Source organism: Pogona vitticeps, chromosome 2 (genome assembly GCF_051106095.1).
Source record: "Pogona vitticeps strain Pit_001003342236 chromosome 2, PviZW2.1, whole genome shotgun sequence".
NCBI lineage: Eukaryota > Metazoa > Chordata > Lepidosauria > Squamata > Agamidae > Pogona > Pogona vitticeps.
In genome coordinates, this window is record NC_135784.1 from 5,323,314 (window position 1) to 5,347,869 (window position 24,556).

At 44.6% G+C, this 24,556-nt stretch overlaps 3 protein-coding genes across 7 annotated transcripts in view; all 3 read right to left on the reverse strand.

The window, feature by feature from the left end:
* Window positions 1-7,925: 7,925 nt before the first annotated feature.
* Window positions 7,926-9,517, reverse strand: LOC144587286 (uncharacterized). Its single transcript, XM_078387362.1, has one exon. The coding sequence runs from the start codon at window positions 9,515-9,517 to the stop codon at window positions 9,053-9,055; it is 465 nt and encodes a 154-aa protein (XP_078243488.1). The 3' UTR covers window positions 7,926-9,052.
* Window positions 9,359-10,095, reverse strand: LOC144587079 (uncharacterized). Its single transcript, XM_078386431.1, has 2 exons — window positions 10,085-10,095; window positions 9,359-10,050 (listed from the first exon to the last, which is right to left on the reverse strand). The coding sequence occupies exons 1-2, from the start codon at window positions 10,093-10,095 to the stop codon at window positions 9,570-9,572; spliced, it is 492 nt and encodes a 163-aa protein (XP_078242557.1). The 3' UTR covers window positions 9,359-9,569.
* Window positions 10,096-10,143: 48 nt separating this feature from the next.
* The window catches only part of LOC140703866 (uncharacterized), a 38,298-nt gene continuing 23,885 nt past the window's right edge, over window positions 10,144-24,556 (reverse strand). The window contains exons 1-3 of one of the 5 annotated variants that reach the window (XM_078387007.1): window positions 24,037-24,132; window positions 21,779-21,866; window positions 10,144-11,560 (exon numbers count right to left, since the gene is read on the reverse strand). In XM_078387007.1, coding sequence (XP_078243133.1) covers window positions 10,144-11,253 — 1,110 coding nt within the window. In that variant the 5' untranslated portion in view covers window positions 11,254-11,560; window positions 21,779-21,866; window positions 24,037-24,132. Of the gene's footprint in view, window positions 11,561-21,245; window positions 21,250-21,778; window positions 21,867-24,024; window positions 24,133-24,556 lie in introns of those variants that run through there. The other 4 variants (XM_078387009.1, XM_078387006.1, XM_078387008.1 and 1 more) reach the window with 4 other exon arrangements.

Here is a 24,556-nt window from a genome sequence, read left to right on the forward strand (position 1 = left end):
TATCAACACTACAACAGTGTCTGTTTGGTTTCATCTCTGAGCAGTTCATTTCACCATTACGCCCCCTGGCGTAGTCTGGTAACGCAGCACCTCTGTCAATTGTGAATTGGAAATCTTGTGGCCGGAGAAGTCCATTCCTCGAAAGGTACACATGTCGAGCCATGCATACGGCGAGGATTACTGTATACGGAACGGTAGCTCTGAAAGCAGAGGGCCAGGCCAGCCCTGACTCTAGATTGTCAGTAAGTGACCAGAGCTGAGAAATCTGCATGAGATTTTGCAACAGAATAAGCTGTTACATGAGAGCAAATTTGAATGAATAAGTAACGTGGGGAAATTAGCACAGCAGTTGCAAGTGATCCTTTTAGGATCGCTTCAATGCAATGCGTATTAAGGCACGGGGAAGTTTTACAAAACTCCAAACAATAACATTCGTCGTCGTTTAGTCGTGTCCGACTCTTCATGACCCCACGGACCAGAGGTACACCAGGCCCTCCTATCTTTTACTGCCTCCCGGAGTTGTGTCAAATTCATGTTGGTTGCTTCACAGACACTGTCCAGCCATCTCGTCCTCTGTCGTCCCCTTCTCCTCTTGCCTTCACACTTTCCTAACATCAAGTTCTTTTCCAAGGAGTCTTCTCTTCTCATCAGATGGCCAAAGTACTGGAGCCTCAGCTTCAGGATCTGTCCTTCCAGTGAGCACTCAGGGTTGATTTCCCTTAGAATTGATAGGTTTGTTCTCCTTGCAGTCCAGGGGATTCTCAAGAGCCTCCTCCAGCACCACAATTCAAAGGCATCAATTCTTCGGCGGTCTGCTTTCTTTATGGTCCAGCTCTCACATCCATACATCACGACTGGAAAAACCATAGCTTTGACTATTCGGACTTTTCTTGGCAAGGTGATGTCTCTGCTTTTTAAGATGCTGTCAAGGTTTGTCATTGCTTTCCCCCCCAGAAGCAGGTGTCTTTTCGTGGCTGCTGTCTCCATCTGCAGTGATCATGGAGCCCAAGAAAGTAAAATCTGTCACTGCCTCCATATCCTCTCCTTCTATTTGCCAGGAGGTGATGGGACCAGTGGCCATGATCTTAGTATTTTTTATGTTGAGCTTCAGGCCGTTTTTTGCACTCTCTGCTTTCACCCTCATTACAAGGTAATAACATTACTAAGGAAAAAAGGAAACTGAGTTACCTTTGTAGGTTAACCTGACCCTTTATAATCTGAGTCAAGATTTACCTCACTAAGCCGTCGGCAGGGTTTTGTGATGATTTTAAATACAATGAACTACCTAATGTCTAATTCGAAAGCCGAGGAAGATTATTCCCCCCCCCATTCATTTCCTAGGGAGGCAGCGATGCCTTGCCCTGGGAGTTCCCTAACCCCGAGGACAGCCCCTGCGTTCTCTGTCTCTACATGGGGGAATCTTCTCCAACAGATGAAAGGAGGAAAAGATCATCACAAGAGACCGAGGGAGCAAGGAAGAAGAAAGGTTTTATTTGCTAGATTTAGAGAGAGATGAGGAAGCAGGTAGCAAGGAAGTGAAGGAGAGTAAGAGAAGGAAAGACAGACGGAAGAAAGAATAAAGAAAAAAGGATGAAGAAGGGGCTGATAGTGAACTGCCCCTTTTGGCAGACGCTTTACAGCCCCCTCCCACTTTTGCCTCACTGCAATGGTTTCCTACCGAATGTTGGGAACAAGGTGCCCTTCAGAAGGATGGAAATGGATGGGCTTTGTGGGAGGCCCACAGCCCTTCAGGGAAACTGATCCTTTGGCCCCGCCAGGGGCTCATCTAACCAACAGATCACAGTAATAGGACCCAGGAACGGGAGGATTGGGCGAATGGCACCTGGATCGCTTGTGATGTCCTTTCCTGGAGGCAATTCCCCCCAAATGCTGAGCCTCTATAAATATTGGGGGTCAAACTCATTTATTTTTGGTGAATACAGGGGCCCCCTATAGTGTGCTGTGTAACCCACCTCAGGAGAAGGAAAACTCAAGATTCCAAACCTCCACTGCCTTGTGGCTATATCCACTGATGGAAGCGGCTTCAGGAGCTAATCTAGAGGCAAAATCCAGAGCTGGAGTCCCGAAGGCAGTTCGTGTCGTTCTGCCAACTCCTGCGACATTGCTGGAACCAGTTGTATTTATTGGCTCTTGCCTTTCCATTGGACCATTTCAGCAACATGGAGGGGGGGGGATGTGCTGCTTGGGTAACATCCTATCCTCCATATTACTTTACCCAGGCTTCGTGCTCTGGAGAGGACACTCCTTGATTCAGAGCATGTTACCAGTCTCTCGAGACTGAAGGATGCCTGTGTTGTTACCCACCTCAGATTGTATCCTTTTGAAGTCCCTAACCACCCCAGTCATGGGTATATGGAAGGTCACTGATAATACATTGGTCCCAACCCCGACCCCCATCAAACCAGGGCTCCAAGATTCTCTCCTGGTTCTGCCAAAGTGTCTCTCTCTGCTGCTGCCTCCTTATGACTGTTCTTGATACAGAGAAGGACTTTCACAATGTAAATGGGATTTCATGTTAAAACAATTAGAAATCATGGAAGCAGGAAAAGACTTTGTTGAGGCAATATGGGCTATTTATAGACAACAGAAAGCGAAGATCAGAATAAATGGCAAACAGAATAGACCAGGCAGAAATCCCTTTAGGGGATTGTTTGAATCCTCAACAAATGAGACAGATAAGGCAAATTGAGCAAGAATTTAAAGATGTATTTTCTCCCAATCCAGGCATAACCCAAATAGTCGAACATCGCATTAATACCAAGGAAGGAGTAGTTATACGTAGCGGAAGTAGGAGTTGGCCATATCACATGAAAGAAATAATCAACAAAGAGGTAGAAGAAATGTTAAAGTTAGGAATAATTGAACATTCACACAGCCCATGGAGAAGCTACCCAGTGGTAGTACCTAAACCGGATGGAAAGATCCGGTTATGTATTGACTTCAGAAAATTAAATGAAGTATCTAAATTTGACGCTTACCCCATGCCCCGTATAGAAGATTTATTAGAGAGACTAGGGGGCGCTATTTACCTCAGTTCATTGGATCTCACTAAAGGTTACTGGCAGATTCCGTTGAGGGCTGAGGACAAGGAGAAGACGGCTTTTGTGACTCCTAAGGGGTTATTTCAATTCCAAAAAATGCCATTTGGATTACATGGAGCTGGAGCTACTTTTCAGCGATTAATGGACAAAGTATTAGAACCAGTAGAGGAATTTGCAGGAGCATATATTGATGACATTCTTATCTTCAGCCCCACGTGGGAGGACCATGTAAGACATATAAAATTAGTATTGGAAGAATTAAGGAAAGCTGGGCTAACCGTAAATCCTTCTAAATGTAAAATAGCTCAAGAGAAAGTAAAGTTTCTGGGTCACGTAGTATGTAAGGGAGAAATACAACCCTCGGAAGAGAAAATTGACAAATTATCTGATTGGCGTATACCCAAAACCAAAAAAGAAGTCCAACGATTTTTAGGTTTGGCAGGATATTATAGGCAATTCGTGCCTAATTTTTCGGGAATTGCGGCTCCTTTAACTGATCTTACTAAGAAGAAAATAAAAAAGTATATTAATTGGGGAAGGAAAGAACAAGAAGCGTTTGACAAATTGCGGTCTATTTTAAACGAATTACCAAAGAGGTATGCACCTGACTTTTCCTTGCCATTTATTGTACAAACAGATGCATCAGATAGGGGGATAGGAGCAGTTTTGGCACAAGAAAGAAATGGTATCGAATATCCCGTTATGTATTTAAGTAAAAAACTGACACCTAGAGAACAGAAATATGCAACAATTGAAAAAGAAGCATTAGCGGCCAAATGGGCAATCACAACTTTAAAATATTATCTATTAGGAATGCCTTTTATATTAGTAACTGACCATGCCCCATTACAATGGCTGAACAGAATGAAAGATGCCAATCCACGTTTGACCCGATGGTATTTGAGTTTACAACCTTTTGCATTCCAAGTGAAGTATAAAAAAGGAAGTAACCATGCTAATGCCGATTATTTCTCACGACAGGGTGAAGGGGATGCGCGCGATGACAACAAGCGGACGGCCCACTCCTCCGGGGGGGCGTGTGAAGGTGTGGAGAATAAGAGTGTGCCGTCCGCAGAAGTAAAAGTGGAAAAAGAGGATGAAATAAAGAGTCAACGAGATAGTGGCGAAAGTAAAGAAGAAAAGGGAAAGGAAACAGAAGAGAAAGAGGGGGAGGTAAAGATAGAGGTGTGTTTGGCAGACGAGGAGTGGGAGGAGTCTGAAGTGACAGTTGAAGGGGGGTATAAGAACGAGGAGGGGGTGGTGTGGTTCAGTTCAGTTGTGGAGGCTTATGAGAGGAAGAAGAGGGAGGACAGACAGAGAGCTTTTGAAAGGGTCCGCTACCAGGGGTTGTTAAGAGATTTTCCCCATTTAAAGGAAGGTGGCTTATTGCCCGATCCACCTACTGTAACTGAGACTTTCCTACGTAAATTAGTGAAAGAATGGAATGTGATTGTGGCGCCCAGAGAGCTGGAAATTCAGCGTGAACGTGCCTGGATGACAGCTGAGGAGCACGAAGGTCCCGACGAGAGAGGATGGTACCGACACAAGTGCTGTGGGACCATTTGTGCCATGAGGAGTCTCCCTCCTCCTCAGAAGGAGCCGCGGGGATCTTGTGGGATCCGCCGCCTGTAACTCCATGGGAGTTTGACCAAAGTTTAAATGTTATTGAAAATGGCCTGTTGCCAAGTTTGAAACCGTTGAATCCGTTTAAAGATGTGCAGGTGGGAGAGGAGATGAATAAAAGTTCCAATGTTAATGTTATACGGACTCAGTCTGACTTATTTTCCGCCGAAAACAAGGGGCTGCCTGAAGGAAAGGACCAACTTTCTTGCACTTGCACAGATAGAAAAATACAAAAAGGAACAAGACAAGGATGTCTATTATCTCTTTTACTGTTTGTACTATTCATTCAAACGTTATTACAAGTAAGACAGAATAGACATAAAATGACTCAAAGTAACACAGGAAGAATAAAGAACACAGGCATTTGCAGATGGCATGGTCTTCATTCTTGACGATCTGATAAATTCAATGAGGACATCAACAGAAACAATAAAAATTTTAAGCAGTGAGTATAAAGCTTGTATAACAGTGTAAATGTGCTGTTTTCTCAAAAAAAAGCAACATACAGCTATTAATGTCTAAACTACAACAAATGTGAGCACACCCTTAAGTGACAATGTCCAGATTGAGCCCAATTAGCCATTCCCTCCACCCCTGGTCTCATGAGACCCGTTAGTGTCACAAGTCTCAGGGTGTGAAGGGGAAGCAGGTGTTATCGCTCACACTCTCAGGCTGGTCACTGGAAGTTCCACATGGTATAACTCATGGTAATGAACTATCTGAGGATCTTAGAAAATGAATTGCTGCTCTACATAAATATGGTGTAGGCTATAAGAAGATTTTCAAAACCTTGAAACTGAATTGCAGCACGGTGGCCAAGACCATACAATGGTTTAACAGAACAGGTTCCACTCAGAACAAGCCTCGCCATGGTTGACTAAAGAAGGTGAGTGCCTCTGCTCATTGTTGTATCCAGAGGTTGGCTTTGGGAAACAGACGCATGAGTGCTGCCAGCACTGCTACAGAGGTTGAAGGGGTGGGGTGGGGGATCAGCCTATCAGTGCTCAGACACTATGCCGCACACTGCATCAAATTGGTCTCCAGGGCTGTCGTCCCAGAAGGAATCCTCTTCTAAAGATGATGCACAAGAAAGCCCGCATACGGTTTGCTGCAGGCAAGCAGACTAAGGACATGGATTTCTGGAACCGTGTCCTGTGGTACGATAAGACCAAGATAAACTTATACAGTTCTCTATCACATTCTGTATTTTTTATTTATCTCAATACCCTGATCCAAATCCCCTTCCTTATGATCTTCCCTCACCCAATGGAAAATTAATGAATACAGTGGTGCCTCGCAAGACAATGTTAATTTGTTCCACGAAAATCGCTGTTAAGCAAAAACATTGTCTTGCGAAACACGTTTTCCCATTGAAATGCATTGAAAACTTGATAAGCCGTTCCAATGGAAACGGATTGTCATCGTAAAGCGAAAATTGCCATAGGAAACATCATTAAGCAAAATGTGGTTCCCAAGCGAAGACAGCCGTCTAATGAAAGAGACCATTAAAAGACTCGTATAGCAAAGCAAGACCAAGCTGTCAAAAACATCGTAAAGCAAAAAACAGGGACCTAAAATTTAACCGTCCTGCGAGACAAGGTCCCTAACATCATAGAGTGAAAATCACCCATAGGAAGCATTATTAAAGGAAGCACAAGACTGCTCCGAAAACCTCATCGTAAAGCAAATTCGTTGTTATGCGAAGCAATCATCTTGCGAGGCACCACTGTAATTTTAAAAGAAATGTCAACTGTGATATTCAGCATCAGTCCTTCAGGAAGAGCGATGGGAGCAATGTTGCAGCGCTCTTCGAAGCCCACCATCTTTTCTTGGTTCATCCTCCTTGTAGGCATCTTCCCAGTGGGCTGTCTCTATGGGCTGAACCTGGGTGAGCTGAAGCATGCAGGGGGGAAGACTCTAATTTGTCCTGGGCAGGTACAGTCTGTGGTGGCCATGCAGGAAGGCTCCTTGCGCCTGTACAGGTTGCTCCGTTTGCCACAGACTTGTCTCCAGCCAGCCTGTTGTCCCTTCGGTTTCCCAGCCTCTGAGAAGCTCAGATGTTGAGGATCAAAGGCTTTGGCCACCTCCGACCCAGTGCAGTCCAGGGCCTGAAGAGACCAGAGCTTGTTTCTCTTTGTTAATTAACGTTAGAAGTAAAACACATCACAGGTGTGTAACGGAGTTCTTCGGTGGCCGGGGGAGCCGAGGTGGTGAAGGCGGGAAAGAGACATGGAGGCTCTTCATTCATTTCAACATTAACAGCTTTACAAAACTTAATTCCACAGGATCAAACGGGTCCTGTAAGTAACTGTCATTCAATAAATGGTAACGCTTGGTACGCAAATCGCTCATTCTAATTGTCTGACTCAAAAGGGAGCTGGCCCAAACTTCTCTCGGTCTGTCATAGGACGAAGGGGGGCACTCCTCACCGCGCACACCATGCCGCAGCACGGATGCCTCGCCCAGTCTCCCTCGGGAGGCTTCTTTTGAAATTCTGGACCGGGCCGAATCACCCTCCTCCCACCAGGGTGATTCCGGGTGTAAACAGTCACTGTCCATTCCAAAGGATCCAGCCACTTCCCGCGCCCTCCAGGTGCAAAGGGATCTGGGAGCAAACCTCCTCCTGTAGCTAAGTTGGGGAAACTTGCGGCGATATTAGCCGTAGCTCCGCTCTCCAAGATCGGATCAGTTTAGACCCCCCGGTCCCTTGTCTTCTCTGGGTGGACATCTGTCCAAAGGTTAAAAACGCACACACTTTCTGTCTCTTTTATATCCTCCCACAAGATAAGGTTTAGCTCCTCCCCCTCCTCATCCATCAGACACACCTCCTCTGACTTCTTCGCTACTGGTTCCGCCTGCTCTATCTCTACCAGTATTCCCTCTATGCACCCACTCTCTTCTGCTGTTTCTCTCTTCATGGAGGACGGCACACTCTCTCCTCTTCCTTCACAAGGTGGCAGTTCAAAATGCACTCCATTTTTTTCCTCTTTTCTATTTCACATAACATCAGCATTTGGTTGTCTATTCTTTCCAGTGGGATCCAGCACAAAACTGAATGAGTTACTTATGCCTTATTATCAGTAGTGGTTTTTTAAACCAAAACAAGGGTCTATAATGCAACTGTGGTGGTTTCCTCAGAAGCCCCTATCCAACCCAGGCCTTCACAAATCTCTCGCTCTTCTTCTTTGTTCAATGACACCAGGTATTACTGCTTTAATACCATTTAATCAAGGAGACGTGTGCTTTTAAAACTTAAGTCATTTATTAGAATAGGGAAGTTGATATATGATTAATATTCAAGAGAAAAATCACAGGCTGCTAATCACTTGCATTTGAAAGAAATCTGCTTTAACTTTAAAACTCTTTTAACCCTCTATTCCAATCATCATTCTTACAGATCTCTAACTCACTCTTAGTTTACTTTTAACTTTTACACATTCTCCCTCTACCAGAATCTCCCTCAGACTCCATATATCAATCTTTATATATCCAGCTCCCTCCCCCTTAGCTCCGCCTTCCGTCCACTCACTGGCTTCTTCTTCACTGTTCTACTGTGACAGACAAGTGAGGGCAGGGCTGTTCACTATAGTAACGTAACTATATCCACAGCTGTAATTTTTTCTAAAAGCTTTCACTTTTAATACACCTCTGAAGCATCTTTCAAAAAGCAATTTTCAAGTTTCAGGTCAACAAGTTTGCCTCCTATTATGTTAATTTTTTGAATACTTCAGACAGCTAAGATTACCTCTTCAACTGAAGTTCAATCCGCTATTTGTCTAATTAAAGCTTTCCACATTCAATGCATTCGTATGGTTTCCTCCCAGTGTGAGTTTTTTGATGTAACCTAAAAACACCACTTTGAATCAAGATCTTTCCACATTCCATGCATGTAAAGTGGTGCCGCACCAGGGCCCTTTCCCTTCTCCCCCCGCTGCCACCGTGGGAGTAGCGAGCCGGGTGAAGTGCCGGTTGCCGCCGGCCCGGGGATGAGCATCCGCCACCGCCTCCTCGGAGGAAGAGGAGGAGGGAGACGGGGAGCCAGGCGCACGGCCTGGGCGAAAATGCCGGCAAGAGCTTCCTCGCAAAGCCCTAGCTGGCATTTTCGCCCAGCTGGCTGGCGGGCGCTTCCGAAGGACCGTGGGGGAGGGCTCCCCAGCAGTACTTCAGAAGTGCCCGTCGGCATTTTCGCCCAGATGAGCGGCGGTGGCTTCCGAAGGACCGTGGGGGAACCCTCTCCTGCGGTCCTTCGGAAGCCACCGCCGGTCGGCTGGGGGAAAATGAGGCCGATGGGGAAAAATTACAAAGCGATTTTTTCCCCATAGCCAACATCGCAATGCAATAGCAAAAGCTATAGAAAAAAGCCTTCGCTATGTGGATTCGTCGTTAAACGGGGCGCCCGTTAAGCGAGGCACCACTGTATATGGTTTCTCCCCAGTATGGGTTCTTTGATGTGACCGAAGATTACCATTCCAACTGAAGCTCTTTCCACATTCTATGCATTTATGTAGTCTCTCCCCTGTGTGAGTTCTTTGATGCAAACTAAGGGTACTGTTGTGACTGAAGCTCTTTCCACATTCCATGCATTTATATGGTTTCTCCCCTGTGTGAGTCCTTTGATGTAACCTAAGGGCATCACTGCGATTAAAGCTGTTTCCACATTCCATGCATTTATATGGTTTCTCCCTTGTATGGGTCCTTTGATGTGACCTAAGATTACTATTCCAACTGAAGCTCTTTCCACATTCTATACATTTATATGGTTTCTCCCCTGTGTGAGTTCTTTGATGGAAAATACGTTTACCACTGTGATTGAAGCTCTTTCCACATTCCATGCATTCATAAGGTTTCTCCCCGGTATGGGTAATTTGATGTGATTTAAGATTATTACTCTGTCTGAAGCTCTTTCAACATTGCATTTATATTGTCTCTCCCGTGAGTTCTTTGATGCAAACTAAGTTTACTGCTGTGACTGAAGCTCTTTCCACATTCCATGCATTTATAAGGTCTCTCCCCCATGTGAGTCCTGTGATGCAAACTAAGGTTCCACCTGAAGCTCTTTCCACATTCCATGCATTTATATGGTTTCTCCCCTGTATGGATTTGTTGATGTGACCTTAGGTTATTACTCCGACTGAAATTCTTTCCACATTCCATGCATCTATATGGTTTCTCCCCTGTGTGAGTTCTTTGATGCAAACTAAGTTTACTGCTATGATTGAAGCTCTTTCCACATTCCATGCATTTATATGGTTTCTCCCCTGTATGGATTTGTTGATGTGACCTTAGGTTACTACTCCGACTGAAATTCTTTCCACATTCCATGCATTTATATGGTTTCTCCCCTGTGTGAGTTCTTTGATGTAACCTAAGGGAAAAACTCCAACTGAAGCTTTTTCCACATTCCAATCATTCATAACGTTTCTCCCCGGTATGGGTAATTTGATGTGATTTAAGATTATTACTCTGTCTGAAGCTCTTTCCACATTGCATTTATATTGTCTCTCCCCGTGTGAGTTCTTTGATGCAAACTAAGTTTACCGCTGTGACTAAAGCTCTTTCCACATTCCATGCATTTATAAGGTCTCTCCCCCGTGTGAGTCCTGTGATGCAAACTAAGGTTCCACCTGAAGCTCTTTCCACATTCCATGCATTTATATGGTTTCTCCCCTGTATGGATTTGTTGATGTGACCTTAGGTTATTACTCCGACTGAAATTCTTTCCACATTCCATGCATCTATATGGTTTCTCCCCTGTGTGAGTTCTTTGATGCAAACTAAGTTTACTGCTATGATTGAAGCTCTTTCCACATTCCATGCATTTATATGGTTTCTCCCCTGTATGGATTTGTTGATGTGACCTTAGGTTACTACTCCGACTGAAATTCTTTCCACATTCCATGCATTTATATGGTTTCTCCCCTGTGTGAGTTCTTTGATGTAACCTAAGGGAAAAACTCCGACTGAAGCTTTTTCCACATTCCATGCATTCATAACGTTTCTCCCCGGTATGGGTTGTTTCATGTGACCTAAGGTTTTCACTCTGACTAAAGGTCTTTCCACATTCTATGCATTTATATGGTCTCTCCCCTGTGTGAGTTCTGTGATGCAAACTAAGTTTAATGCTATGATTGAAGCTCTTTCCACATTCCATGCATTTATATGGTTTCTCCCCTGTATGGATTAGTTGATGTGACCTTAGGTTATTACTCCGACTGAAATTCTTTCCACATTCCATGCATTTATATGGTTTCTCCCCTGTGTGAGTTCTTTGATGTAACCTACGTTTATCACTCCGACTGAAGCTTTTTCCACATTCCATGCATTCATAAGGTTTCTCTCCGGTATGGGTTCTTTCATGTGACCTAAGGTGGCCACTTTGACTAAAGCTCTTTCCACATTCCATGCATTTATATGGTTTCTCCTCTGAATGGGTTCTTCGATGTGAACTCAGAGTACTCCTTTGCCTAAAGCTCTTTCCACATGGGAGGCATTTATACTGATTCATCCCTCTGAGGGGTTCTTCACCTGAAAAATTATTGTTCATATTCATGGTCTTTCTATGCTCCATTCATTGATTTAATTTTCCTTTTGGGTAGATCTAGCCGTGTCTATTGATATGTGAAGTTCATTTTAATGCTTTTCTGCCTCTGATGCACCTTCTCCTTTCTTTTCCTTGATGTTTTTCCCAATCATCAGGAATTTGTAAAAACTATCACTCTTTGAAAGTGGAGATGTACTCTTCCCTGTCATTGGTTCACTTCCATTTAGTCTTTTTGTCTGCTTTCAGGTGTTTAACTGTTTTCTTTTCTTGCTGCATTTGGTTCTTGTCTGTGTCCAAACAGAGGTAGAATAGAATACAGAGTGTGCTGGTTTTCCTGGGTTGTTAAAGAGAGAGGAATATAGCACAGAACATGTAAAAATGGTTCAGCGCTTCAGAACATAGAATAATTTAGTTGGAAGGGGCCTATAGAGCAGAACGACAGTGGAATCAGTTACCTCAGGAGTTGGTGAGTGCTCCAACACTGGGAGCATTCAAGAAAAACTTGGATAATCACCTGGCAGATATGCTTTGATTGTATTCCTTTGTTGGGCAGGGAGTTTAACTTGATGGCCTTGTAGGCCCCTTCCAACTTCCCTTTTCCATGATTCTAAGATTCTATAGGGTCATTGATAGCCACTCTCCAGGAATCAAAATTAAAAGATATCAGCAATATGGTTGCCTTAACATTCCCATCACTTTCCGAGGTCATTGATTTCATGCTCAGACTGCTCTAACGCTGAATATTCAATCAAAACCTGGTCTTTTCTATTATGTTTTGTGCATTTTGGGATGATTAAGAACAGGTTGTGCCCTTCTTCTTTCAAGACTGCCTCTCAAGTCTTCGAAAACTGCTATCAGATCTCCCTTCAGTCTTCTTATCTCAAGGCTAAACATGCACAGTTCTTTCAATCTCTCCTCATGGGGCTTGGTTTCCAGTCCCCTAATCATCCTTCTTGCTTTTTTCTGAACCTCTTCTAGTTTTGTCAGTATCCTTTCTAAAGATGAAGCCTAGCTGGGAGAGGAGTTTTGCAGTTGGGTGTCATCACTATGCAGATGACTCTGAACTCTCTGAACATTAACATTGAACATTAGTGGACTGGAGGGGGGCAAATAAAGTGCAAACGGATCCATTCAAGACAGAGGTGTTGTCGGTCAGCCGAAAGGCACATTAAAGAATAGGGATTCGGTCTATACGAGATGTGGTGACATTACGCCTGAAAACTCTGGTGTGAAGTTTGGGGGTGCTTCTGGAGTAATATCTTCGCTTGCTTCCCTAGGTCTTGGTGGTGGCTAGAAGTGCCTTTGCACGCTTAAAACTAGTGAGCCAGCTGTGCCCACTCCTGGACAAGTCTGAGCTGGCCATAGTCTCACATTCCTTAGTTACTTCATGACTGGATGACTGTAACATGCTCTACATGGGGTTATCTTTGGGGAAGTGATTGGAAAATTCAGCGATTAAAAAAAGCTGGAGCAAGATTGAAACTGGGGCTAGTTACAGGCAACATACAACTTAAAGCAGCTCCACTGGCTGCTGATCTATTTTCGAGCACCATTTAAGGTGTTAGTTCTAATCTACAAAGCCCAAATGACTTGAGCTCAAGCTATCTAAACTACCAATCTCCCATTATTTGCCTATTTGGGTGTTAAGACCATCACGAGAGACCTTTTTGTTGGTCCCTTTTTCGCAGCCATATTGCACTGTTGGCTGACATTCCGCTTGTGAATCACAACAATTCCAAGATCATTCTCCCTTTTAGTATTATGGAGCCAATTAACCCTCATCTTGTAACTGTGTGTTCATTTTTCCCCCTTATGGTTAAGAATTTGCACTTATCCCTGTTAAATTCTCTCTATTGTTCTCGGCCTGGGGATCTTAAAGATCTTAAATTAATCAAGATCTTCTGAATTTTGTTTCTGTCTTCTATTCCATCTAATTTTGTATCATTTGCAAATCTGAGAAGTATGGCTGCACTCCCTCATCCAACTCGTAATAGGGCACCGGGCTCACCACTGAGACTTGTGGTCACCTCGTTCCCTCTTCCCTGTGTGAGAAGTAGCAATTGATAAACACACTCTAGAGTGTGATTTTGTAGCCAACGTGTCTCCACCTGCCAGTTGTTCCATCCAACCCACACTGACTTAACATGCAAATCAAGATATCATGGGGCACTTTATCAAAGTCTTTGTTGAAATCAAGATATATTCCAACAAGAATCCTTTTTGGGACTGCGAACCAGTTGGGGGGCATTGCACTTGCAGAGGGCATGTCATGCCCCTGTGCTCACATGACATGCCCCCCGTGAGCAAGACACGCCCACCACGTGAGCGCGACATGCCAACCATGCGTGTGGGAGAGGGGGGGCGGAGATCCATCTCTGGGGCCTGATTCCGGGAAGCCCACGGACCAGAGGTTGCTCACCCCTGCTCTAGAATACGATTCTGTAGCCAACGGTGTCTCCACCTGCCAGTTGTTCCATCCACTCTATTCTCCATCCTGTGACCAGGAACACAAACAGGGAATCTGTGGCTGAAGAGTGTGGTTGTATGCTTTTCTGAACAGACACCTTTTTGTTTCCTTAAAGCCACGTTCCTGGTAGAAAATCAGCAGATCTTTTTCCTCATCAATGTACAGTGGTGCCTCACTTAACAAGTACAATGAAATTTTTGCAATCACTTTTATGATCGCAAAATGATGTTCAGATAGGGAAATTCCGCTTCACGATGATCGTTCCCTGCTTCGGGAACCGATTTTTCGCTAGACGGCAATTTTAAAACAGCTGATCGGTGGCTCTAAAATGGCCCCCTGCTGTGCAAAATGGCTCCCCGCTGTGATTTAGGACAGATTCCTTGCTTTACGGGCACCGAAAATGGCTGACCCTATGGAGGATCTTTGCTGGACGCTGAGGTATTTAGCCCATTGGAATGCATTGAACTGGTTTTCAATGCATTTCAATGGGCTTTTCGTTTCGCTTGACAAGGATTTCACTTAACAGCGATTTCAACGGAATGAATTATCCTCGTCAAGCGAGGCACCACTGTACCCTGTTTTCCCAAAAATAAGACCTAACCTGAAAATAAGCCCTAGTATGGTTTTTCAGGATGCTTGTAACATAAGCCCGACCCCCCCAAAAAAGCCCTAGTTAAGGGAAACCCTGTCCTCTACCATTGTGCAGTAACCAGAAGAAGATAATATGGCCATATTTGAATAAATGTAGATTGTTGTACATGAAAAAAATCCCCTGAAAATAAGCCCTAATGCATCTTTTGAAGCAAAAATTTATATAAGACCCAGTCTTATTTTCGGGGAAACATGGTACCTAACAACTAAGAACTCAACAAGGATGATATCTTCCTGTTGTTCCCCATTTGTGATGGGGCATTTTAGCATTCACCCTAAATTTTGTAATAAGGTATGTAGTATTCATTACTTATATGCTAATGTGGTTAAGAGGCAGGGCCACAAGAGATGTTAAAAGGCGGAGCTTGAGAGGTGTCTGAGAGTTGTCTGTGTTAGGAATCTGAGAGAAGGATAGTTTGGGGAGCTGAGGAGTGATTAGTAACCTGTGATATTTAATAGATTGATATTGATGCTTGGTGAAACTGAATATGCTTATGAATTATCCTAGAAACCAACTGTAATCAACAAACCTGTTTTATTAATAATTCAGTACTGAATGGACCTTCATCTTTCCTAAGTAAAGTATGTTGATAAGGAGATCAACTGGTGGCAGTGTGTCAAGTGGTTTTGATTTGCCTTTGTGAGCTCTGTGTTTGGGGAGACAAGAAGGGGCCATGAGGAGCAAACGTCACAATTGGTGTCCAGCGGCAGGATACGAAACAAAATTCACTTTCAAAGCCAGAGTTTGAAAGTGAAATATTTTTGAGTCAAGGGTAAATTTTTAGTCACAGGTCTGTGGTGAAGAAGTGGGTGACCTGCTAGAGCTTTTGTGGAAAAGCTTAGTGGTGGGGCTTCTGATCCCAGATCTGGGGGGACTAAAGATAGGGAATGACTCTGTAGGAAAAATTCCTGTTTATTTACCTCAGGATTTGGAAGACCAATGGGCTAGCTTTAAAAAAAAGGCTCTGGGAGTTAAGGGAGTGCTTGTGGATAAAAGTAGAAGCCAAAGGTCAGAACAGATCTGAGGGGATAGAAAAACCCAAGCAGAGGCTTGAGATATAAAATTATTTCAGTGACTGGAATTAAAAGCAGAAAAACATGTCCATTTAAAAATCAGTACAATCACTCAAGACTAATTATCTCAGAAGTAAACATGCCCCCCAAATGTAGCCAAAAGGGGAGTCGTGAGGCAGAGAGTCTACCTCAAGAAATGGAGGGAAATGGAGACCCTTTAACTCCAATGGAACAGGAGGAAATTGATGAGGGTGCCTCAGAGAGACAAAAGGAATTAAACTCCCAAGATTTTGAGAAATGGAAATTACAATGGAAATTAAATTGAAGGAATTAGAAATTAGGGGGAAAGCCAGGGCTGAGGAAAAAGCTAATGAGCTATAGATTAAAGCCAGAGCTGAGGAGAAAGCTCAGGAACTACAGCTTAAGGAACTAGAAATCAGAGAAAGGGAGAGGGCTAAGGCCAGACAACTAGAATTAAGACAGAGAGAAATGGGATTTCAAATGCAAATGAAACAATTTGAATTAACTGCTCAGAATACACAATAACAACAGCTCTAGTGAGGGAAATCTTTCAAAAATTGATCTAAAGAAATTTCCCCAATATGGGAAAAGAGATTGCCCTGAATCTTTCCTGATATCATTTGAGAGGGCATGCTGAGACTTTGAAATTAAGGATGATGAAAGGATGATAGTTTTGAGATCACAAATAAGTGGAGATTTAGTTCCCCCCCCCCAAGTTCTAATGATCCATTAGACATCTCTTGAGTCCAAGACAGGAGATCTGCTCAGCTTTAGCAATGCCTGGTCTCTCAAAACAAAACAAAAGATACACTGTGGGTGTTTGTAATTTCACTATCTTTTTCAAAGCATCCCCTTGCCCCAGCCGTTCTTCTGTGTGTGTGTGTCTGTTGTTGCTTTCTTAAAATATGCTCCTCACCCTTAAATGCCACGGTTCAGGCAGTAAAACACTTTGCAACCCCTTCTCCTCGTCTTGGCAGCCCTGGGACCCCCTCGCCAGGAGAAATAAAAAAACATCATAGCCTGTCTAGTCAGTTCTGACTTTTAGTGAACCCTTTTCTGGGTTTTCTAGGTAGAGAGTATTCAGAATGGGTAACTCATATCCTTCTTCTGGGGTCAGGTGTGCTCGGGGATGGTGCAGCTTGCTCAAAGCCACCCAGGCTGGCTCTGCTTGCATGAGGCATGGTGGGGAAAACAACTCCCCATCGCTCGTGCCTAAAAAATGGAGCTCCCCAGCCAACGCCCGGGGGAAAGTGGCCGACAAGTGACATACACAAAAAATAGCCATGGGACCTCGAGCAACCTGCCTGGCTGGTGCTTGAGGCCAACATGCAGCCACATGGTGCTCTTCCTGCGCGGTTGGCTGTGCTTCCTCCTCTTAACGGAGATCACCGGGTGCAAAGGCCCCTGACCTGTCCAGGCTCAGCTTTTTGCCGGTCCCCCACCATGCCCCCAGCCGCAGCAGGCCTCCCCAAGGGGCATCCTGCAACCAGTAGACAAGGTTTTTATGTACTGTTCCAGAAGGGGAGCTCAGAACAACCAAGCAGAGGGGGCCTCTGGGTGAATAAACACTATGTTCAGCTCCAGATTTTACCTGATGGGGCTTCAGGTCTTTTTGCTGGGTGTTTTTTTGTTTTGTTTTGTTTGTTTGCTTTTGCAATTTATTGGTGGGGAGAAGCACCCCACCAAAGTCAAACTGGGCAAGCAGTACCCCCAAGGTTATGTGGGAAGACCTGGGGCTTTGCTGCCCGTGATGCACCTTCTCCTTCCTTTTTCTTGATGTTTTTCCCAGTCATCAGGAATTTGTAAAAACCAGCAATCTGTAAAATCGGAGATGTATTCTATCCTGTCATTGCTTGGCTTCCATAAAGTCTCTTTGTCTGCTTTCAGGAATTTAACTTGAAGGTTAAATTCTTGAAGGCTACAACAAGAATTTAACTTGAAGGAATTAGAAATTAGAAAAAAAGCTAGGGCTGATGAGAAAGCTCAGGAACTACAGCTCAAGGAATTAGAACTGGAAAAAGAAAAAGCCAAAGCTGAGCAAGAGGCCAGACAAATGGTATTTGAGCAAGAAAATAGGCAAAGAGAAATGGAACTAAGACAAAGAGAAATGGAATTTCAAATACAAATCAAACAATTAGAATTAACTGCTCAGAATAACAATAACAACAACTCTAGTGATCAATCTAAAGAAATTTCCCCAATATAGGAAAGGAGATTGCGCTGAATCTTTCCTCATTTCCTTTGAGAGAGCAGGCTGGGACTTTGATATTAAGGATGATGAAAGGATTATACTGCTAAGATCACAAATAAGTGTGGATTTAGTTGAACTGGATTCTCAGGTGCCTCTGGAGCAGGTTAGAGATTTTGAAGCATATAGAAAGATGGTACAGTATATTCAAGATTTGGCATAAATGCAGAACACCGTAGAAGAAAATTTTGTGCCCTTACCAAAAAGCCTGAAGAATCTTATTCTCTGTTAACAGCTAAATTAATCCAATGTTTGGACAAATGGATGGAACATGGAAATGTCACTTCTCTAGAGCAGATGAAAAATGTGATTGGGTTAGAAAAATTTTATTCTATTTTGCCTGGGGAATTGTGTTATTTAGTTAAAAATCCTAAAAATCTACTAGAAGCTGGTGAAAAAGTTGATTCTCTTAGTGAGCTCCAAGAATCCAGGTTCTCTGAGATAAACTTTAACAGGCAAAACTGTCAGAAACACATCAGGGAAAGAAGGCCAGCGTAGTACCTCACCTAAGTTGCCTTCAGGGCCTAGTCCGCTGAAGAGAGTGAACCCTAAAGAAAAGTTTAACAGGTCTCCTCAGAGTGATTGAAGGACTTATTGACAGAGTTATAACTGTGGGGAGTTTCGATATTTTCAATTAAATTGTACGAAAAACAGAAATAAAAATGGAAAAGATGATAATCAGACCAAGAAAGTGTACTGTTTAAAACCAGTTGCAACCACTGAGGGAGGCTGTAACCGTAAGTCTGTCTCTATGGCAACTAGCATCAGAGAATTCTGATCTGCCCCCAGCCAGGGTCGTTCATCCTGATGTGGTTCCTAAAGAACAAATACTTCCAAACCAAACTGTTACAATCAAGGGAATAAGTTCTACTCCAGTGATTTTACCTATGGCTAAAGTAAAGATAAATGATAGAAAATGGGTTGGAATTTGGGATGTGGCAATTTCTGATCAAATTCCAGCACCGTGTTTAATCGGGCTAGATCTAACTAAGCATGTGCGGAGTGCTTTTGGGGTAACGTGCCCTGGGAGAGCAGTTAACAATCCCTGAGGGAAGAATGGAATCCTTAACCTCTGAATCAAATAAGGGATGCCGCAGGCATCTGACATACAGAGGGTTTAAACTTGATAGAGCATGATCAGAGTGCTTTTGTACTTACACTCACAAGGGGGCCAGAAATCACCCACGGCAGTAGAAATGGATACTGTAGCAGAGGGAAGCCTGGAGGGAGAAAGTTTCTTGAATAGTCAGCTTAATAGCTGTTCAGAAACTGATCTCATGCTTGTGAAAAACCCAAACAAAATAGTTATGCCCAGTAGCAAAAGGAGAGCACCAGCTTGGTGGGTTGCCTTGAAGCGGCCAGTACCCCCACTTTATTGTCTCCTGAGTGCCCTGAGACTTTGCCGGGATAAGGATCTTTTGTATAAAGGAGCCAAGCTTGGGAAGTACACCTGAAAAGGAAAAGAGCTTGTATGAGGCCCAGGAAAGATCATTCTGTCCTGAGGACAAAGTAGTGGAACTGAGACCCATAGAGGGGAGCAAATTGCTTTTGTCAGGGTCAGAATCTATAGATGTGTTGCACCAGCTCTGGAGGGGAGAGTCTAGTAGCTCTGCAGCTGAAATAGACCATAAAACCTCGCAAGGCCAACCCCTACCTAGCTTATCAATGAAGAAAGAAATAGAATCAGATAAAAAGCTCAGTTAATCTAAAACAAACAAATCGTTTGAGATTGCATTTAACAGAACCTCGCTTGAGAATCTTAAAGTGACCCGTGATAGTGGACCCTCACATAGGGAAAACTTTGCAATGAAAGTATCTGTGGGTGAATTTGTGAGGGAGGAGGAATGCGTAAGCCCTGACATGTTAAAGAAGGACGCATCCAGAGATGTTCAGGAGGAGGAGAGAGTACTGCCTACCCTTTCCCCAGCTGAGAAAGTGAAGCCCCAAGCCAGAAAGAAAACAGGCTTTACTACGAAACGGCAAGCAGAGGACGTCCAGTGGACATCAGAGGGCCTGACTGATGACTGCTAGTCGATCGAAGAGAACGCAGAAGGAGCCAGAGATCATCAGAAGGACCCCTGAGTGCCAGCAGTCGTGTGACCAGCTGAGGGAGGCGGTAACGACCGGATCAGTCTACAGCACACCTGATTACAGCCGGAAGTTCACCATCATCACAGATACACCGAGCATTGGATTTCGAGAGGCTCTGTGCCAAGCAGATGACAGCGGGAGTGTGAAAGACTTGGACTTTGTAATTCATAGCGTAAAAGGGACTCAGATCGTGGATACTGATACTTTGCCTCGAAAGCCAAATGACTGATGGGGGGATAAACAAAGTTGGTAATGTTATCATAAATTTTCTATTTGTGCATAATGATAAAAAATTGAACATTGGTGGACTGAGACATGGAGAATGATTCAAGGACTTTTAAAAGAAAACTGAATGGACTATGGTGGTAAACGTTTAATTACCTATGTAAACTTTTCATGAATATGTTATATTTCTATGGGATTGTAATATTAAATGTCGTAAGTCTAAATCAAAAGGTAATGTATGTAACTGAACTGTATTAGAATGATAAGAGATCGTGTTTGATGTATACGGTAAGATGTTGTCTTGTTTACAAAATTATGCCAGATGGTATGTAGAGTTTTATGCAAGTTTGTTTAGGATGAAAAACATGTTTACCCTCTGAAACAAACATATTTAAAGGGGGAGGTATATAGTGTTCACCCTAAATTCTGTAATAAGGTATGTAGTTATATGCTAATGTGGTTAAGAGGCAGGGCCACAAGAGATGTTAAAAGGCAGAGCCTGACAGGAGAAGGCTGTCTAAGGGAGTCTGTGTTAGGAATCTGAGAGAAGGATAGTTTGGGGAGCTGAGGAGTGATTAGTCATAGAAGTGATTAGTAACCTCTGATATTTAATACAGAAGATTAAAATTGATGCTTATTGAAACTGAAAGAATATGCTTATGAATTATCCTAGAAACTATCTGTAAACAATAAACCTGTTTTATTGATAAGTCAGTACAGTGGTGCCCCGCATAGCAATAATCCATGCAGCAAAATCGCTGCAAAATGATTTCGTCGCTATGCGGTTTAAAAAACCCCATAGGAATTACATTGAAACCCGTTCAATGTGTTCCTATGGGCTTAAAACTCACCTTTAAGCGAAAATCCTCCATATGGCGGCCATTTTCGCTGCCTGGCAAGCGAGGAATCCGGACGAAAACACAGCGGGTGGCCATTTTGTTTACCCGGCGGCCATTTTGGAACTGCCGATCAGCTGTTGGAAAATCATCGCTATGCGATGATTGGTAAGTGAAACAGGATACCGATCATCACAAAGCAATTTTTCCTATTTAAATCATTGCAATGCGAACACTTTTGCGATCGCAAAATCTTCATCGCTATGCGGATTTGTTGTTAAACAGGGCACCAGTTAAGCAAGGCACCACTGCACTGAATGGACCTTCATCTTTTCTAAGTAAAGTACGTTGATAAGGAGATCAACTGTTGGCAATGTATCTAGAGGTTTTTGGTTTGCCTTTGTGAGCTCTATGTTTGAAGAGATAAACAGGGGCCACGAGGGCAAATTTCACAGGCATCGACTACCTATCTATTATTATCAGAATCATATACAAAAAAACCCATGGCAAAGTCTCTTTTGACTTGTATTGACAGGGGTGTCATCTCCAAATGACATCAAGTCTTCCGTCCTCTCTACTCGGCATTTCCTAGGCCTCCTATAGACTACCGTGTCCAGTCCTGCCTTTTAAGAAGGATGCAGGCCAACAGGAACAGACTCGGGGGGGGAGAGTAAGGACGACTGAGGAGAAACTAGAAACCAAGCCACAGGAGGAAAGAGTGAAAGAAAAGTTATCAGACAGAGAGGCAGGACTTGTTCTCACTCTTACCAGAGTGTAGGACACAAATTAATGCACGCAGGGAGCCAGATTTCGATTGAGTATCAGGAATAACCTTCTAACTATTTCAGCAGTACAACAGTGGAACTGGAGGCTGATGGAAAATTGGGCAGCCATCGGTCAGATACTTTAATTTCTGCACTGAGCTGGAGATTCGGCTATATAAGATTTCTTCTAACACCATGATTCTATGCTATGAATAAAGAGTGACATCTTCCTTACCTTGGAAAAGTTAAGAGGGATTTGAAATTGGATTATTCTTTTCATCCAGAGAGAAGTGAACAGAGATCTACTCACTTTCAACCTCTGCCTTTGGGAAAAGAAAAAAAAATCAGTCTGGAGGGATCTTGGATAAGGCAAACAAAAGACATTTCCTAATAGTGTCTGGCTTTGTAGTTTTCTTATCATGTGGAGATACATCTCCATCTCTCTCCCTCCTTTGGAAAGCAGAAAAAAAAAGGGGGGGAGGCAGCTAATGAAGAAACAATGAGGAAGGAGGAGGGAAAGAGGACGAAGATGGAGTGGCCTCTTATACGTAGACCTGGAGAGAAAAATTTGGTCATTCAAGTTAGCTGGCCAGGATGGTGGGAAGCCAAAAACAACAGACTGTGCTTCCCCCTTAAGAAATGCTAGGAAAGAAGGGGCGCCAGAAAAACGGTTGGGGGCTGTAGGTGAAGGTGAGCTGAGTGGGCAGGGACTGATCCAGCCAACTTGACTGAAATCTAGGATGTCTTTGAAGGGGTCAAACCCCTGCATAACAATGGTGAACCCCTTTTTGAATCTGAATAACCTTCTTACGAGTAGTAATGTCATGTTACTGTCCTCTGAAGATGCCGGACACAGAGACTGGCGAAATGTTAGGAAGATCAACCTTCAGAACACGGCCGAAGAGCCCGAAAAACCCACAATAACCATTAGATCCTGGCCGTTAAAGCCTTTGCGAATACAGTAATGTCATGTCCTTTACAGCAGTGGTTTCCAACCTTGGGCCTCCAGATGTTCTTGGACTTCAACTCCCAAAAATCCTAGCCATCACAGGTGGTGGTGAAGGCTTCTGGGAGTTGTAGTCCAAGAACATCTGGAGGCCTACGGTTGGGGACCATGGCTTTACAGTACAATGTGTTAGACTGGGACTTCCAATGGATTGCATTTCTTCCTTCCCAAACTCAATTCCTGATGGGGGAAGGAAAAGTCGGGAATTTGGCAAAACCTGGGGCTCCTTGAATTACCTTGTTCCCTCCCTGCAGGAATGAAAAGAACCTCACCTGCTGAGGCAGCACCTCTGCAGTGCATACAGTACAGAGTCAAGCTGAGGAACCTGAGCCCCCGCCTCCGAGAGAGTTTTATAAAGGACTCCTTCCTCCCTGAATGTTTGAAAGCACCACCGCCTCCCTAAATGCTCCCCTCTCCTTTTCGTTCTTGTGTGAGATCTTTTCCCTACTCCCAGCCAGTTCAGGGGAGAAGCTGGTCTTTGTCTCCTTGTGGTGGGATGTGTTTTGATGGTAAAGATCGTAGTGTGTGTATGGGGGGGGGAGAGAGAATCGGGGAGCAGCTACATGACTTGTTCAGGGCAAGGGGAGATCTGGCTCATCTGGTTTGCATCACCAGGGATTCGGTGGGATGAGGCTGGGGGTGTCCCTCCCACCAAACTTTGTCCACCCAGGATCTCTGGGGTGCAGCAGGCAATCCCCAGGGGTGTGGGGGCAGTTCTAATGATTTATCGTGATGCTCTTCCTCTCACCTGGTGCCACACACACACACCATTTTCTGGGTTTGAAGGGGTGCATTTGGAAGCAGTAGACGGGGTCTACCCCAAATGGTCTCCCATTCACACTGCAGGACACGCTTCCAACCTGGTTTCCTCGACTGCGGAGGAGGTTGATGATCTGGATGTGGGACGACTCTCGGAAAGCCTTTGAGGGACCTTCCGAAGCTTTCGCAAATGGGGGCCCTTGAACCTTGAACGGGAGGAGGCTAAACTCAGGGGGGAGCCCAGTAACTTTCTCTCCTCCCTTTTTTTTGCACTGACGGGTGGAGGCAGGATGCAGGGGAGAGGTGAGGTCTCCTCGCAGGAAAACCCAGCAGAAGCACCGGTCACCCACCAGGATTGGGGGGAATTTTGTCTCTCTGCTCCTTGAGGATGAGCTCTTGAGTTCCCCCCCCCCACACACCTATCCAGACATCCTGGCTCTTCCGTGGATATCCCCAAATGGGAAACTCTAAAAAAGGAGGGTGGGGGGATTTATATAATAATTCAGGACCGGCAGGACCGGGAGCGACCCTATGGATCCTCAAGTCAAGGAGGCGCCCTGGGGAGATCGAAGCCCCCCCCCCCCCATGAGCGGTTGGCGATTGCACGGAGGATGTGGCTCATTTTAAAAATGCACCCCTCCACACCACGCCCCTCCCAGGGCAAAGCCTTTCACGACCCCCCCCATTCCTCCTCCTCCTCCTTCCCCCCTCCTCACCCCAAAGCTCACCGCCTTCCAGTCTTCTCCAAAGGCAGGAAAAGCCCGGACTGCGTTAGTGGTTGAACAGAGAGACCAAGGGGGAGGAAGCTCCGAGCGACAGGGGGGTGGGGGGAACACAAAGGGTGGGAGTCTATCTCCCCTGCTTCCTCTTCCGGCGGCGAGGAGACGCTCTACCCCTTGTCTCCCTCTCTGTCCCCCCCCCCCCCGGTCCTCCCAGGAAAGCTCCCCGAAGCTTCCCAACCCAAATTGGGGGGAGTTCAATGTTCCGGGGATATCGTGGAGGAGGGAGGGGCACAAAAGAGAAAATGGAATGAATTCTAGGTTGCTCACAAACCCTCATGCACACATAGACAAACAGAGAGTGTGTGACCTCGTGCTTTCCTGAGGGGAGGCACGGGTGCCTTTTCTCATTCCCCCCCCCCCAAGGCTTGGTTGCTTTCCCTGAACTCAGGAGACAAACCCCCTTTCTCTCTTGGGAGCCCCCCTCCTTGGCTTCTTCTTCCTCTCTCTCTCTCTCTCTCTACCCCCC